Here is a 12,094-nt window from a genome sequence, read left to right on the forward strand (position 1 = left end):
CCCCATCACACACACACACACACACACACAACACACACACACACACACACACACACACACACACACACACACACACACACACACACACAGTGACGTTTCTACTGCATCTGCACACTGTTTGGGCTTGTCACTTGTTCTTCCTGCCAGATTTGCTGCAGGTTCTTCAGGTTGGTCAGATCTGGATTGTAAAACATCACCTTTTTTGTGTAGATTGATTGTATTGAATTAGATGAGATAAAGTTTGTGTGATTGAGCAGAGTACAGAGCCATGCAGAGATGATTATAAAGTATAGGTGTTCTGGGATCTACAGTGCTGAAGGAGGTATAAATTCAGGTCAAGTCCATATGCAGATGTAGTACACAAAGCAGGTATTTGAGGTAAAGTAAAGAAGCAGTCAGTAAAATTTGACTCCAGTAAAAGTAGTAAAAGTGTCCCTAGAAATTTTCACTTGAGTAAAAGTACCAAAGTATTTGCTGTTCTCGCGGTATTTTTTCCGGCTCTTATTTAACTTCACTCGCTGCACTATAATACAATTATAACATTAATAGTAATAACATTTTTATCTGCTGATAAATAAAAAGAAACGACTGATTTCACAAAATGTATTTGAGTAAAAAGGAAGATATTTGATTTTGAAATGTAGTGAAGTTACAGTAAAAATCTCCTCACATGGAAAAACTTCAGTAAAGTTCAGATACGTAGATGAAGAATTACATCTACCTCGTTCCTGTTCACCACTGCTGAGGATGAAGCTCGTTCCCCAGAGCATGATGCTGCCACCACCTTTTTTAGCACCAGAAAATTCTTTAAGTGTTTATTAGATAGACACACCTCCCGTACAGTCCTCCAGAGATGGTCACTCTCACCTCAGCCACTGTGACTCTTGGTCTCTGTGGGGCGTCCCTCAGCGTCTGGTGTTGGTGATGAGTTTGAAGGAACTGGTTGTAATGTAATTGCTTACATGTCCCAACTGTTCCTCCTGCAGAGCTTACTGGGAGCTCCAGGGTCTTCTACAGGAGAGTTCTGAAAATGTATCACCTTATATTTAACATCTCCACAGACCTCCTCTTTATCTTTACTTCTTTCTCTCAGAGACAAAACACACATTAGTTACCTGTCATTCAGACAAAACTCATCACCTCTGTTTGTGTGTGTGTGTGTGTGTGTGTGTGTGTGTGTGTGTGTGTGTGTGTGTGTAGGTGTGGTTGCAGTGCTGTTCTGTGGCATCACTCAAGCTCACTACACCTACAACAACCTGTCTAGTGAATCCAAAAACCGTACGAAGGAGGTAACACACACACACACACACACACACACACACACACACACACACAGCTCTATTCTTAGTCTTAATGAAGATCTGTTTGTGATTTTCAGTGCATGTGTGTGTGTGTGTTTTTCTTTGTAGTTATTTGAGTTGTTGAACTTCCTGGCTGAGAATTTTATTTTCTCCTACATGGGTGTGACTCTGTTCACCTTCCAGCATCACGTCTTCAACATCGTCTTCATCACTAGTGCTTTTGTATCCTTACACACACACACACACACACACACAGATCCACTCTAACACACACACACACACACACACACACACACACACACACAGATCCACTCTAACACACACACACACACACACACACACACGAGGACTCGCCTTGTGCTGTAGATGTAATGTAAAATGATTGGATTGAGTTTACAGGAAGTGATGTAAACAGTGAGGAAGTAATTTTTTTCCCTGACTGATGAACAGTTGGCGATATTTCTGGGACGAGTGGCGAATATTTATCCTCTGTCGTTCCTGCTGAACCTGGGCCGAACCAATCACATCAGCTCCCGCTTTCAGCACGTCATGATGTTCGCAGGTACACACGCTGCGCTCTGATTGGATAACAGGAATCTTGATTACATTAGCATAGCAGAACAGCAGCTCATATCAATATTTTCTTTATTCTTTAGTTTTATTTCCTGATTCAACTCGTTTGAAGAGATTTATATTTGCTTTGTAACTAATATAACTAAAAGAAAAAATAATACAATAAAATCAGCATCCTCATGGTTTTATTTCCACTGGCCATATTAGTATTCTTGAAAAATTGATTAATGAATAATAAATAAATCAGTATCTAATAAAGTTTAATATTATAATATTAATATCATGATCATTAGCATAACCCCCACCCCCGTGTGCTAGTGAACAGTCTCGTGTGTTTCTCAGTGTGCAGGACAGCAGACACTTTTACTTTTGACCCCACAGGGCTGCGAGGGGCCATGACCTTCGCCCTTTCTATTCGGGACACAAGCACTTATGCAAGGAAGATGATGTTCTCCACCACACTCATCATCGTCTTCCTAACAGTGTGGGTGTGTGGGGGAGGGACCACGCCCATGCTCGCCTTAATGAAAATCAGGTGTGTCTCTGTGTGTGTGTGTGTGTGTGTGTGTGTGTGTGTGTGTGTGTGTGTGTGTGTGATTTAATTGTACCATGTTTGAGTAATTTTTATTTACTTGCACCTCCTATTTTTTACCAGAGTCGGTGTAGAGGAAGATCAGGAGAATCTGGTGAGTGTGTGAGTGTGTGTGTGTGTGTGTGTGTGAGTATGGTTTTATTAATTTGTGGTTTTTTTGACACCACTCTTTCAGGAGGAGGAGTGTGTGAGTGGGCGTGACTTTGCCTGGCCTTTCAGATTGTGGTACAGATTGGACCACAGGTATCCTTCAGTCAGATATAAAATCTATAAAAGAAAATATAAATCTGTGTAATTATAGAGTCACACACTGTGTGTGCACACAAGTGCAATGTGTGTGTGTGTGTGTGTGTGTGTGTGTGTGTGTGTGTGTGCGCACGCGCGTGTGCGCGTGAGATGTTGATTTCAGTTTGGTTGCAGTTTGATGATGTGGTCACTAGATGGCGATGCCGGTCCTAAACTCTTTACTTTGCAGATATCTGAAGCCTCTCCTCACACACACTGATCATCCCCTCACACACTCCTGCTGCACGCCACTGACACACTGCCTCACCCGTCAGCGCCGTCAGGTACACACACACACACACACACACACACACACACACACACACACACACAGACATAACACTACATCACTGCAGGCCTGTGTCTCTCAGCAGGATGATGGTGATGATGATTCTGAGCTGATTTGGAATAACAGATCCAGTCTCGTGTACAGTGAACTCCGTGACCTCAGTGACCTCAGCGACATCAGCGACCTCAGTGACCTTGCTGACCCCTTCATCTCCTCCAATCAGAAGTCTTCTCAATTACATTCACACTGTAATGATTGTGATGAGTCCTCGAACCCTCCACTTCATCCTGAAACCGAGACCACACAGACCGCCGCTCCGACCCCTGAGTGTCAGATCTCACAGTGCACTAAGTAGTGCACATACAACAGCAGGCTGTCTCACTAATCACTCCCTAGTGAACATGTAGGACACTAGACATGATGTGCACTATGTAGTGCACTATGTATCTGATGAGGGGCATTTGAGATTGATCTCCATATTTGTTATGATATAAAAGCTCCTGAGCCCTGGGTAGTGCACACTAGGCTGGGTAAGGAGACGTCCTGATTGGACACAGCTCCTTATTGCTAATGTAAATGATGAGAAAAATGAAGTATGCAGAAATGGACATGCTTGTTGTTTAAGGTGATGTCACTTCCTGTGTTCATTTATCTGAATGTTCCAGTTTGATGTAAAAATGTGTGGATTAAACCCTTTTATTGACACTGCTTCTGTTTTAGGCAGGTAGACTGTGTCCTGACTTCATGAAGAAATGTGTGTGATGTTATATACTATATGTATAACTTATATAAGTGATAGAAGTGCACAACACACAGGCTGTAACACAACCACTATTTAAATCAGCATGCTTCAGGGACCAGATGGAATTAGACATACCTACAGCCATGAAGTAGATGATTACTTTCCATAAGTTTAATTATTAGCAGGTTGTCAGTCCAATACAGTGAATCACAGACTAAAGTCTGGAACTCCTACACAAGTCAATTCATGTTTATTTGTTTTGAGCTTTTAATAATGAACATCGTCTCAGAGCAGCTTTACACAGATAATGTGGAGATAAAAATGAATAAGTTCTTTATAAGTGTAAGTTTGTCTCTGATGAACAAGTCAGTGGAGACTGTGGTGAAGAAAAAACTCCCTGAGATGCAGAAGGAAGAAACCTTGAGAGGAACCAGACTCGAGGGTTCCAACAACGTTCTCAAGTCTAGCAAGCAGGAGATTATGATCAATGGTGTCTACACATCTGCACACTGACTCTTCTCTGCTGATGTTCTAGCAGATGTTTACTGCAGCTGTCTTCACTTCTTGCTTACTTTTATTTCCTCTGGTTTCAGGTGACTGTCTTGACCCCTGCACAACATTCCACATTTATATGGAAATATGGACTACACATACATAAAACTACATCTACATCACACCTAAACTACACCTACACATACACTAAACTACACTACACCTACACATATACTTAAATACTTCTGCACAAACAATAAACTACACCCACACTGAACTGCACTACAACACACTACACCTACAATACACTACACTACACCCACACATAAACTAGACCACACCTACAATACACTTACATTACACTACACATACACATACTCTAAACTACACCTACACTACACTACACAATCTACCCCATATATAAAACAACCCCTTGTGCACATGATCGCTGCAGCACTCAGTGATATGGTAGGGTGCCTTTCTCAAAAGTGAAAACACTTGTGCATGATTTCCTGTCGATGTTGTAATACTCTCTCCTTCCTGCATGCTGTTCCCTCCCTCCCTCCTTTCCTCTACACCTCCCTCCTTCCCTCTACACCTCCCTCCGTCACTCCCTCTACACCTCCCTCTGTCACTCCCTCTACACCTCCCTCCGTCACTCCCTCTACACCTCCCTCTGTCACTCCCTCTACACCTCCCTCTGTCACTCCCTCTACACCTCCCTCCGTCACTCCCTCTGTCTGTCACTCCGTCAGTCTCTGGTGAGTAAAGTGAGGGTGAACGATAACAGTCTTGAGACGAGGTGGAGGATTCGAGCCTCCTGCTGAGAAACTGGTATGTTTCAGCATTTCTACTTAACTTTCAACACATCTTTGACGTGTGTGTGTGTGTTTGTGGGTGAGAAACATAAAGATGAAGATGAACTACTTAATTTAGGGCTGAAGTGTATTCTTTCTGAACTACAGTAGACGCTGTGTGTGTGTGTGTGTGTGTGTGTGTGTGTGTGTGTGTGTGTGTGTCCAGTATGAAGCTTCATGATGTACATTATTTTCTACATTACTGCACAGGTTTAGGGAGTGCGTCCTACGCCCTTCTGCACCCTACAGCGTGTGTAGTGAGTGGTGTGATAAATGTGAAGCAGCAGGGTCTCACACACACACACACACACACACACACACACACACACACACACAGTCTCATGATCTTTAGTGGTGTTTATCAGTAAGTGCTGTGTGGAAATAGCAAAATTGTTTTATTTTGTTCTCCTCATCTCTATACTGTGTGTGTGTGTATGTGTGTGTGTGTGAGTGTGTGGGTGTGTGTGTGTGTGAGAGAGAGTGTGTGTGTTTGTGTGTGTGTGTTTGTGTGGGTGTGTGTGTGTGTGTGTGTAAGGGGGATAGAGACACAGAGACTCCACACTCATTTTAAAGTTAAATTGACACTGACAGCTAATGATGTAATTAAGGCATTCACTGTGACCGACCAAACAAAAGCTTGTGTTTAAAGCAGGAGGTCAGATGGAGATGAGTTTGAGATGTTCTCCTCAGCTCCTGTGTAGCCTTCTCACTCACTCTTGCCTCCTGTTCCCTGTTTTTCTGGCTTCCTGTTCTCATGCTTCACTCTCATTCTTTGGGGAGGACATCATGCCAACACAGTGGTGTGCGCACACACACACACACACACACACACACACACACACTCACTCACTCTCTGTCTCTCTCTCTCTCTCTCTCTCTCTCTCTCTCTCTCTCTCTCACACGTTCAGTGTTTTCCCAGCTGTCTGGCACAACTAAGTCTGTTTTGCAGTTTTAGGTTACATATGTTGGAATCCGTCATATGGCATGATGAGTGCACGTGTGTGTGTGTGTGTGTGTGTGTGTGTGTGTATGTGTGTGTGTGCATGCCATGTTTTTTTGAAGGTAACATTTTAATTGGATGATGTCAAGACTACAAGAAGCAGAACAGAACCACACCCAGTTACAGATTTTTAGAGGGAGAGAGGGAGGGAGACATGTAACAATGAAGAACGCGTGTGTGTGTGTGTGTGTGCGTGTGCGTGTGTGTGCGTGTGTGTGTGTGTGTGTGCGTGTGTGTGTGTGTGTTTGTGTCTACTGTGCGCGTGCGTGCGTGTGTGTGTGTGTGTGTGTGTGTGTGTGTGTGTGTGTGTCTTGGCCCTTATCTTTATCCACACTGAGCTCCAGATGTTGTATGATGAGCTCATGCAGAAGTCAGACGTCTCTTCAGGAGGACGTTAGGGGTCGACGAGTCGTCTGGACACTGCTCAACCTCACAACAACTACACAACTTTCACAAAATTTACCTCATTCATCACAACAACCTACTGAATCGGAACACAACCCCACAACTCTGTGTGTGTGTGTGTGTGTGTGTGTGTGTGTGTGTGTGTGTGTGTGTGTGTGTGTGATCCTGAAAGCACACTTATTAATATTGTTGTTGTTGATATTGTTGTTTATGATGATGATCTTTGAATAGAGCTCATGCATATGATTTAGTGTGTTTAGTGCACACACACACACACACACACACACACACACACACACACACACACACTAAATGTGTGTTATTGATAAGCAGTTGTTGTAACTTCCTTTTGGTGATGAAACACACAATATCAGGTTTCCGCCCGCTCGCAGTAATGAAGTGGATTGTTGTGGAGGTGACCTCAACAGCACCCCCAACACACACACACACACACACACACACACACACACACACACACGCACGCTTCAAAACTAGTCCCTAATGAAATGAACGGAGATCTTGAAGGTCCAGGAGAAACCCTTGATTTGTGTGTGATCTGCACTGTGCTGTTATAAACGCTGTGTGTGTGTGTGTGTGTGTGTGTGTGTGTGTGTGTGTGTGTGTGTGTGTGTGTGTGTGTGTGTTTGCTAACATTTTTGTGTGAGGTTTGACTTCTGACGCTGGTTTGCAGGCAGGATGTAAAAAAGAAAGTGAGTTTTGTGTGTGTGTGTGTGTGTGTGTGTGTGTGTGTGTGTGTGTGTGTGTGTGTGTGTGCGCTGCAGCTCTGAGACAGAAATATATTGTGGTGTGTAATGGGGCAGAAAGGGCCAGTTTGGGGTTGTACACAGTTTACACCGTTGCTATGGAGGCCGTTAGAGCAAACACTGTTCCTCTGAAAGTGCAGTCCTGCAGGTCTCCGTATTACAGCTGTCTGTTTGTGTGCAATTTCAGTTTCTAATAAATAAAGTGTTTACTCTGCGTCCTTAACCGGGGTGATCCGATTCTCTGACTTCCTGCGCCGAGTTGATTTGATCAGACACGATGCACTGACATTCTGATTCAATTACAGACTGCCTTCTGCCTCGCCCAGATTCCCTCTGTGTTCATCTTCTCTCAGGGTTTACAGGTGAAGCTTCCAGAATAAACAAACTGACAGACATGAGTCATTTTAGTGATTTTATTTGAAGCTGTTTATCATCAAGAATCAAGTCATTTAGTCTATAAATCACTTAAATTGTATGAGTTAATGCGCTGACTTCTCACCTTCATACTGCACACTTCCTTTTATCAAAAAAAAACCACAGAGGAGTGAAGTGTGTGGACATCTGTTGCCCATGGCTACAAAACACACACACACACACACACACACACACACACACACACACACAAAGAGGTTATAATCGTCTCCTCTCTCCCACACTCAGGAAGAAAAAGTTTCAGAGTCAAAGTTTCCACTGATAACACAATGTTTGTTCTCTTTTGTTCGTGTGTGTGTGTGTGTGTGTGTGTGTGTGTGTGTATGTGTGTGTATGTGTGTATGTGTGTGTGTGTGTGTGTGTGTGTGTGTGTGTGTGTGTGTGTGTGCAGTGTCACCATGGCAGACCATTTCAGCTGTTTTTATTGCCGCGATGATTTAAATGGAAAGAAATATGTGCAGAAGGACGAGAAGCCGGTGTGTGTGCGCTGCTTTGACAAATTCTGCGCCAACAATTGTGCCGAGTGTCGCCGTCCAATCAGCACGGACTCCAAGGTACTGCCCACTTCAAACAACACACCTGTCACATGACATACATAACACTAAACTTTACACTGTATTTTAACAAACAGAACAAGCACTGAGCAGATTTCACCTCTAGGGCATCTTCATTTTCACCTTTAACATCTTTTTTTTTATCTATTTTGGCACTATAGAGCTGTAACAATCTGTACATCTGTAAAGCACTGTATACCTGTAAGGCACTGTATGACTGTAAGGCACTGTATACCTGTAAGGCACTGTACGACTGTAAGGCACTGTATGACTTTAAGGCACTGTATGACTGTAAAGCACTGTATACCTGTATGGCACTGTATACCTGTAAGGCAATGTATGACTGTAAGGCACTGTATACCTGTAAGGCACTGTATACCTGTAAGGCAATGTATGACTGTAAGGCACTGTATACCTGTAAGGCACTGTATACCTGTAAGGCACTGTATGACTGTAAGGCACTGTATACCTGTAAGGCACTGTATACCTGTAAGGCACTGTACGACTGTAAGGCACTGTATGACTGTAAGGCACTGTATGACTTTAAGGCACTGTACGACTCTAAGGCACTGTATGACTGTAAAGCACTGTATACCTGTAAGGCACTGTATACCTGTATGGCACTGTATGACTGTAAGGCACTGTATATCTGTAATAAATATTGACCTGTACGGCACTGTATCTCCACAGGAGCTGCACTATAAGGGTCGTTACTGGCATGAGGACTGTTTCCGCTGCTCAAAGTGCTATAAAAATTTGGCTAAAGAGTCATTCAGCGTGAAGGATGACCGGATCCTGTGTGGAAAATGTGGTTCACGTGAGGATGCACCCCGCTGCAACACCTGCTACAAACCCATCTTAGCAGGTAAACTTACCTTGTGGGTCTGGACGAGCACGAGGTGTGATAATTACTAGCACACAATTCCTATAACACTGTTTTATTATTAAAATTACTGAATGACATTTAGCTGTAAGACACCATTACCTGTAGGGCATCTTTACATATAAAGAATTATTTTCTGTAAGATATGATGCTGTAAGGAAATTTGACCTGTAAAGTATCTTTACCTGTAAGGCATCAAATTTTACTGTAAGGCACATTACCTGTGAGGTATATTCACCCTCACCTGGACGATGTTTTACCTTCATCATTAACATCTCACTCATCACACTGTGTGTGTGTGTGTGTGTGTGTGTGTCTTCGCTAAAGGTACAGAGAGCGTGGAGTACAAAGGCAACGTGTTTCATTATGAATGTTTCACGTGTTATAAGTGTAAGAAGCCGATCGGCTCGGAGAGCTTCATCACTAAAAATGAGAATGTTTACTGCAGCAGCTGCCATGACAGCAAATTCGCTAAACAATGTACTGCCTGCAAGAAGGTGAGATACATACACACACACACACACACACACACACCATACTTCATACACACGATAGATGATGTATGTTTGTGTATTTGTAATTATATATGTGTGTGTGTGTGTGTGTGTGTGTGTGTGTGTGTGTGTGTGTGTGTAGCCCATCACAGCAGGTGGAGTAAATTATCAGGACCAACCGTGGCACTCGGAGTGTTTGGTGTGTGTGGTGTGTGTGAAGCCTCTGGCTGGAACTCGCTTCACTTCTCATGAGCAGAAACTCTACTGCGTCGACTGCTACAAAACACAAGTGGCCAAGAAGTGCAGCGGCTGCCAGAACCCCATCACTGGTATACATACACACAAACACACACCAACACACACACACACACACACACACACATCTCTGTCTCTCTATGAGGTAGTAAGAAATATAGAGATGAAAACAGAGAAAGAGGAGAAGGAGTATGTAATACAGAATAGTGAATAGGAAATTTGGAATAGAAATTATAGATATTATAGAACAGGGAAAAGGGAATGATGAATAGGGAATTAGGAATGGGGAAAAGGGAATGATGAATAGGGAATTAGGAATGGGGAAAGGGGAATGATGAATAGGGAATTAGGAATTGGGAAAAGGGAATGATGAATAGGAATTAGGAATGGGAAAGGAATGATGAATAGGGAATTAGGAATGGGAAAGGGAATGATGAATAGGAATTAGGAATTGGGAAAAGGAATGATGAATAGGAATTAGGAATGGGGAAAGGGGAATGATGAATAGGGAATTAGGAATTGGGAAAAGGGAATGATGAATAGGGAATTAGGAATGGGGAAAAGGGAATGATGAATAGGGAATTAGGAATGGGAAAGGGAATGATGAATAGGGAATTAGGAATGGGGAAAGGGGAATGAGGAACGGGAAGCTATAAAGCTTAAGGAATGTACATGTCAATAAAAACATGAACACAGAGTTGAGTTGTTTCCTGCTACAGGTTTTGGAAAAGCCGCTAATGTGGTGAACTATGAGGGAGGAACATGGCACGATTACTGCTTCACCTGTAAGAAGTGCTCCTTGAACCTGGCTGAGAAACGCTTCATCTCCAAGGATGGGAACATCTTCTGCACCGACTGTGCCAAGAAAGTGTAAAGACCCAAACAATGGGCCGAAATTCCTTAACCACATACAAGATGCTTCATCTGTGTTCATTTATCTCACAGTCTCACTGCAGAATCATCAGCTACCGCTCACAACTCCTCATCAAATCATGTCCTTCTGCTGACTTTCTGTGTGTGTGTGTGTGTGTGTGTGTGTGTGTGTGTGTGTGTGTGTGTGTGTGTGTGTGTGTGTGTATAATAGTATATCTGTATCTCACTTAGACTATTAGATCTGTGTGTGTGTGTGTGTGTGTGTGTGTGTGTGTGTGTATATAATAGTATATCTGTATCTCACTTAGACTATTAGATCTGTGTGTGTGTGTGTGTGTGTGTGTATATAATAGTATATCTGTATCTCACTTAGACTATTAGATCTGTGTGTGTGTGTGTGTGTGTGTGTGTGTGTGTGTGTGTGTGTATAATAGTGTATCTGTATCTCACTTAGACTATTAGATCTGTGTGTGTGTGTGTGTGTGTGTGTGTGTGTGTGTGTAAAACAGTGTATCTGTATCTCACTCAGACTATTAGATCAGAGTGTGTGTGTGTGTGTGTGTGTGTGTGTGTGTGTGTGTAATAGTGTATCTGTATCTCACTTAGACTATTAGATCTGTGTGTGTGTGTGTGTGTGTGTGTGTGTGTGTGTGTATGTGTGTGTGTAAAACAGTGTATCTGTATCTCACTCAGACTATTAGATCAGAGTGTGTGTGTGTGTGTGTGTGTGTGTGTGTGTGTGTGTGTGTGTGTGTGTTCTTTCAGCCAGATTTCTCAAGCAAATATTAAGTGAGACTCAAACTGAAGTGTAACCGAATAAAAGGTTCGATTAAAACCGTGTGTGTGTGTGTGTGTGTGTGTGTGTGTAACAACACGTTCATTAGTGAATCGCTAATCACTGAGATTCAGTGAAATGTCACCATCTAGTGGTGAAGAGAGGAAACGTCACACCTACATCATGTGCACTTCACCACCATTACGACGACGACAACAACTTCTTCTTTCGGCTTCTCCCATTAGGGGGCGCCACAGCGGATCATCCGTCTCCACACCCCCCTGTCCTGTACGTCTTCCTCTTTCACACCAACTACCTGCATGTCTTCCCTCACCACATCCATAAACCTCCTCCTTGGTCTTCCTCTTTTCCTCCTTCCTGGTGTCTCCATCCTCAGCATTCTCCTACTGATATACCCCATGTCTCTCCTCTGCACATGTCCAAACCATCTCAATCACACCTCCCTCACCTTGTCTCCAAAACGTCCTACATGCGCTGTCCCTCTAATAAACTCATTTCTAATCCTGT

At 43.1% G+C, this 12,094-nt stretch overlaps 2 protein-coding genes across 2 annotated transcripts in view; both read left to right on the forward strand.

Annotated features, from left to right (window-relative positions):
• The window catches only part of slc9a6b (solute carrier family 9 member 6b), an 8,521-nt gene extending 4,773 nt beyond the window's left edge, over positions 1-3,748 (forward strand). The window contains exons 11-18 of the mRNA XM_046861493.1: positions 1,201-1,289; positions 1,410-1,523; positions 1,752-1,863; positions 2,256-2,409; positions 2,530-2,560; positions 2,642-2,709; positions 2,942-3,035; positions 3,108-3,748. Coding sequence (XP_046717449.1) covers positions 1,201-1,289; positions 1,410-1,523; positions 1,752-1,863; positions 2,256-2,409; positions 2,530-2,560; positions 2,642-2,709; positions 2,942-3,035; positions 3,108-3,395 — 950 coding nt within the window. The 3' untranslated portion in view covers positions 3,396-3,748. The remainder of the gene's footprint in view (positions 1-1,200; positions 1,290-1,409; positions 1,524-1,751; positions 1,864-2,255; positions 2,410-2,529; positions 2,561-2,641; positions 2,710-2,941; positions 3,036-3,107) is intronic.
• A 1,205-nt stretch (positions 3,749-4,953) lies between these two features.
• fhl1b (four and a half LIM domains 1b) lies at positions 4,954-11,626 on the forward strand. Its single transcript, XM_046860910.1, has 6 exons — positions 4,954-5,108; positions 8,124-8,286; positions 8,977-9,151; positions 9,497-9,666; positions 9,806-9,992; positions 10,638-11,626. The coding sequence occupies exons 2-6, from the start codon at positions 8,131-8,133 to the stop codon at positions 10,790-10,792; spliced, it is 843 nt and encodes a 280-aa protein (XP_046716866.1). The 5' UTR covers positions 4,954-5,108; positions 8,124-8,130; the 3' UTR covers positions 10,793-11,626.
• The last annotated feature ends 468 nt before the right edge of the window (positions 11,627-12,094 follow it).

This window comes from Silurus meridionalis, chromosome 11 (genome assembly GCF_014805685.1).
Source record: "Silurus meridionalis isolate SWU-2019-XX chromosome 11, ASM1480568v1, whole genome shotgun sequence".
Lineage (NCBI taxonomy): Eukaryota > Metazoa > Chordata > Actinopteri > Siluriformes > Siluridae > Silurus > Silurus meridionalis.